This window comes from Sphaeroforma arctica (assembly GCF_001186125.1).
Source record: "Sphaeroforma arctica JP610 unplaced genomic scaffold supercont1.275, whole genome shotgun sequence".
Lineage (NCBI taxonomy): Eukaryota > Ichthyosporea > Ichthyophonida > Sphaeroforma > Sphaeroforma arctica.
In genome coordinates this window covers 83,472-88,772 of record NW_014040283.1, presented here as the reverse complement: position 1 = coordinate 88,772, position 5,301 = coordinate 83,472, and the positions used below count along the sequence as shown (strand labels likewise).

The 5,301-nt window shown below is 40.1% G+C and overlaps 1 protein-coding gene across 1 annotated transcript in view; it reads left to right on the top strand.

Moving 5' to 3' along the window:
* Window positions 1-4,172: 4,172 nt before the first annotated feature.
* Window positions 4,173-5,301, top strand: part of SARC_04712 (hypothetical protein) — a gene marked incomplete at its 3' end in the record, with an annotated part of 3,711 nt that continues 2,582 nt past the window's right edge. Inside the window, exons 1-3 of the mRNA XM_014301450.1 lie at window positions 4,173-4,234; window positions 4,515-4,618; window positions 4,832-5,023. Of these exons, the coding sequence (XP_014156925.1) occupies window positions 4,202-4,234; window positions 4,515-4,618; window positions 4,832-5,023 (329 nt within the window). The 5' untranslated portion in view covers window positions 4,173-4,201. The remainder of the gene's footprint in view (window positions 4,235-4,514; window positions 4,619-4,831; window positions 5,024-5,301) is intronic.

The window sequence follows — 5,301 nt, the reverse complement described above, 5'->3', positions numbered from 1 at the left end:
CAGATACACACCACTTCAATGCACGCCACCATTTACTACAGCTCGTGTTAACTTGTCATATTTGAGAACTTCTTGCGCGCTGATAATTTTATTTGTACCCTTTGTGCTTTTGTTCATAAACGCCGATCTCTTCGGGCAAAAATTCAACATATCAGATACTTGTTTAGAGTCATAGGCTGGCTCATTCACATCGTACATGGCTTATTGTAGATTTACATCCAAAAGTGTCTCCAAGATACTAAGTTGTTTTTTAAGACTTGCCGTATGCAGACCGTCCTTGTGTAAATCGAAAACTTCTCTCATCTTATCAGTAGCTGTTACACATGATGTGCTTGACATCCTAAAACTACATTGGAACGAGTTTTCATTGCCTTTTGTACATTCGATGCGTTATCGGGTGTTGCGCTATGAATGATTGATTTCATATCTAAAATTTTACCATCCTTTTCAACTCTAAACATCGTATTTTTGATTGGTTGAAGAAATCATCAGCTCTCTAAGACTTCCTTTTGCCACATTGCTAAGTTGTCACCTATATGTGATCCCACAATCTCCTTCAGCCCCAGAAACACAGATACTCGTATTTGATCGGATGTACTTGGTTTGTTTGGAATCGTCCAAAATATTATAGAGCCCAAGTAGTTAACTGTCGTTCGCCCAGTGCCGTCACTATTCTCCGCCATACTAACATTCACTTCTACACTTCTACGCCCAATGCACAACTGTCACTATATGAAAGTTTGTACTGAGAAAACGATTGTATGTTATAGTAATAGAATCTTTGCCCCACCTAGTCCCTCACATGCTATAAAAATAAGTATCGGTTCTTAAAATTTCTTCAGATATCGGTACACTTGATTATTAATAAGTTCTTAAAAAAATTATAAAGATATCATACAAGGTTCTTAATATGTTCATAACCTGCCTTAATCCTTCTTTCTTAATTAAGAAATAGAATATTTCTTATAGGCCCAAAACCGAGCTGCATACTTCATAATTCCCAATTCTCAATTTGCTCACCATGCATAAATCTTAAATTTTCAAATTCAGGAATGTGCCATAATACGTATTTCTTATGAAAATTACGGCAATTATTTTACTTTTTTCTCTCTCGTAATAATATGACATGATAGGTCAGGCTTCCATCCGAAACTCCCACCAAAGAGCTTGCTAAATGAACTCTCCTACATAGCTATACAGCCTATACTACCCCAGGACCCAGGACCCCAAGTGTGGCTTCCAAAGGCCATATACGGCAGATCTTCGCGGTTAAACAACGAGACACAATTCTTATTTAATCGCAATAACCAGCCCCAATCTGAACCCACAACACGATGGAAAGTTATAGTTCCAGTACTTGTACCACCCCAATGCCTGCCAGAGCACATAGACATCAAAGCCGTCCAGTGTTTTGGCATGGTAGCACCCCGATCACTGTTGGAATTGAGGTGGCTGCTAAGACGCACCACTACGGTTGATGAATTTTGTTTTTCGCATACATAAGTTGAATTCATATGTATGCCACAACCATGGACCGCTTGTATTACTATTTTAAAATATTTCATATCTCCGCGCTAATAAGACTCCGCGTGATGGTACTACTACCGAATTCTCGACTTCTCGAGTCCGCTCATTTTATGCAATGAATTTAAACAAAAAAAACTGTATCAACTATTGTAAATATATTATAGGGTATATCAGCTTCTGCACTCATTTGCAGTGTACAACTGTATGAATTTATGTAAATAATAAAAAGTCGTAGCCCTCTAAAATATACAAGTCTGTAAATATTTACTATTTTTATTATTTATAAATACAAGTTCGCAATGTTGCAGGTTGGCCGTTGGCGGTTGTGTATTTTGTGTTGACTGCTGTCCCTTGACTTCAGGATTTTTGTAAATCGTAAATACATGTTTTTTATAAATTAAAAAACAGCTTGAATCTGATTGGGATCGATAAGCAAAACCTCCCGGCTCGCAGATTCGGATTCCAATCGCAGATTGACACTGAAGTCTTGAACGAGCGCCGTAATACCGTATCGGCATATCACGTAATAATATACTATGTATAGTTCAATAAACTCCAGATTCATCCTCAGTGGGGATCAAATGGCTCCCTCACAACATACTACAGTGTATACCGATATTTTCCAACCTTTTACTACTAGCAGAGTGCATTCGTGTTCAAAAATACATAAAGAAAGTCCACCCAGGAAGATTAAATCATATTCGATGGATTGATAGCAAACATTGAATATTGCGAAGATGGTCATTATAACCTGTGCGAAGCTCCTGGCGGATCGCTCGTAGTGCATTACTTCGAATCAGGCGATTTTGTGTCACACTTGTTGCAACACGATCTATTTAGGTATTAGGTTACAAAGTGGTCATAAATACGTAAATCAGAAAACTAATCATTTCAAATGCAGATTTGACGAAGCTGTTAAACTATTAAACTAGTCAAGAAAGGTTTTACTCATGCCTTCAAATCTCCTTCTCTTTACAGCATCTGCTTTTAGTACCATACAAGCATGTAACGAGACCGAAACAGAGATTTTAAATGACAACGGGGAGATCATACACTGTATGCCGAAGGACCCTGCATTCACCAAATTTCATACCGAGAATGGAAATGGAATGTTTGTTCAGTCACTCCCCGATTACTCATATTCTGGTTTCTGCACCGGCGAAGATGGCTATGCACAACAGAGTCCTCCATGAGTATTAGCTAATGCAACAATTCTGCAAGTGCTCCCAACAGAGTGCGGGCAGGTGTGTTTTATCGAACCCAAAATATCTGAAGCTCAATTTCTACTATTAGTTGCGTGTGTATTATAATCAAACCACAGAATACGCAGGATTTGAAGCATTGAATACAACTTATATTTATTAACTTGATACGTTAGTGAGAGGACTGCGGCCCTGCTATTAATCAACTGCTAGATGAAGCTGCGAGCTTAGTGGATGAAGAGAGTATCAGACTTGGGTTTATAAATATTTACGGATAAAGCCATTAAAAAACCCCTTTGTGAGGACACCCCATCCGTAGGTGGTAGTACAGCTACCCGCCGGGGTCGTGGAGCTGCACAGTTACAATTACCTCGACCCCTACTCCAAGTCAGAGATCAAGGCCTCGATTCGCATTCGTAGTAGTTACACAATCCTCCGCGGCGACCCAGCTAGCGGGACAAGTAAGTTTATTCTCAATAACATCTTGTATGGCAATCCCAAAAGCTCAGTGGTATTATGTTGTTTGCGACACACATAGATACAGGACATTTGTATTTTTCAATCCTCAAAAAGGATGGTAATCAAACGTTGAATTGATTCCAAAATTGCTATGTAACAGTAATAAGATTAACAGGCAACGTCGATATTCGTGGCGGCATGGACAACAAAGAGTAGGACAACTTTTTCTACATTCAAGTGCAGACTAAAGGGCCTATACATGATGGAGTAGGTGTGGACTGGAAAACGAGCTGCCCTGTTTTGCAAACGGGAACACTGAAAAAAGGTCAAAGATGTGTGAATCATAACTCGGTAAGACATTTGAATATGCAGGCATGCAGTGGTTGATAATAGTTTTAATGGAATTGAAGTCCTGAATCATTGCCAAACTAGAAACTACTTCACAGTCCACGCTATCGCTCACAGCCATTGCGATGTGGAGTATATTGAACAATATTATGATTGTGATTTTATATCCCATAATCTATCAGTATTGCGAAAATACGAGTAAGTTCGTTGCGGGCGACTATGTGATGTTGCGATTCTATGTGAAATCGGGCGATGCGGGTCATGGACCTGCCAAGGCTGAATTATACTCGGGCGCCAATTTCCCGTTCGTATGGACAAACGTGAACAAAGAGATCAGAATTCAAGAGCTACATCGTATAGAGGTGAGTTTCAACTTAAAGAAAGCTAATATAAGTAGCTAAGCGCTTTGCATCACTATTCCTAATATACTGACTGGTTGAACTGACCACATTAGTGTTGTAAATTTATCTTCGTAGTAAACATTAACTTTCAGCTGTAATAGTATAACTTTTGATTCACGGAGCATCTACAACTCTTTTTTTCCATGCAGATGGATGCCCTACACAAATATAGGCATAGAAAATCTCGTGATAACATCAGACTGGGAAACCAAGCATGCTGATTTTGTCCATCACGAGAAGGGAGTTATCGGCGATGTAGAGCTTATGGACTATGGCTGGCTGGCAATTTATTTGCAGGTATTGTATTTGATTCATAAGTTTATTGTATTTGATTTGTTTGCAGGTATTGTATTTAATTCATGTTTATTGTATTGATTTATTTGCAGGTATTGTATTTGATTCATAAGTTCATTGTATTTGATTTATTTGCAGGTTGTATTGTATTGGATTCATATTCAATTTTTTCTTTTGTACTGTCGTCCTGTAGACCTGTGCAGAACATCTGTGATATGCCCTGCCATGATCTGCCATTGCCTCACCAATTTTAATCATGTGGCTCTACCCCACGCACGCCCAGGATACCAAATGCTCTTGGGTGTCGAATTTGGAGTTCAACGGGATCTCGGTAGGAATGAAGCTTGATTATACAAAGAACAATCTGGTCAACAATGCTAAGTTCATGTAAGCCGCCGGGTATACTGGTATCACATCACGGTGAGGCACTGGCAATGTAAGACACAACGACATGGTTATTTTAGTAGCTACTAAATATTTATTGAGCGTGCACTAGAAAGTATACTCAATATATTCAATTGCATTTATTTGGGTTGGCCGTGCACGCCCCGTGAATCGATATCATACCATAACGCATACGCACACATCTCTTCACTACAGCTGTTCCGAGATAATGTGGATTCGACAGTCTCTACGCACGGCTGTACGGCCGCAGAGCCGTCTAACAAAGGGGACTGCAATACCTACGGAGGAATGTTCCATACGTTTGGAGTGGCCTACTACGATTCCGCGTCTGTTTTTCTGCGCTCCATCACGCCTAATGCTAGCCACATTGATGCTCCCGGGGGAGAGGTATGCCCCTAATCCATATTCGCACAACCTCTTAAGTATACGTGTCTATTAGGTATTGGTATGTTCCAGTGCATAGTTCAGATGAAACAGCTAGCGTATATACAGACTATTCCAGCCACGAGCAACCTTATTTGATTCCTACGTGGGCGGACATCTGTCGCAATTCGGAGGGGGCGACTCAGCCATGCCGCGTGGTTATCTGGAATATGAAGTACTCGGGAGACGTCCCCTACAGCACTACTCGCTGGAGCAACTACACGTATGTCGTACGTTTACAT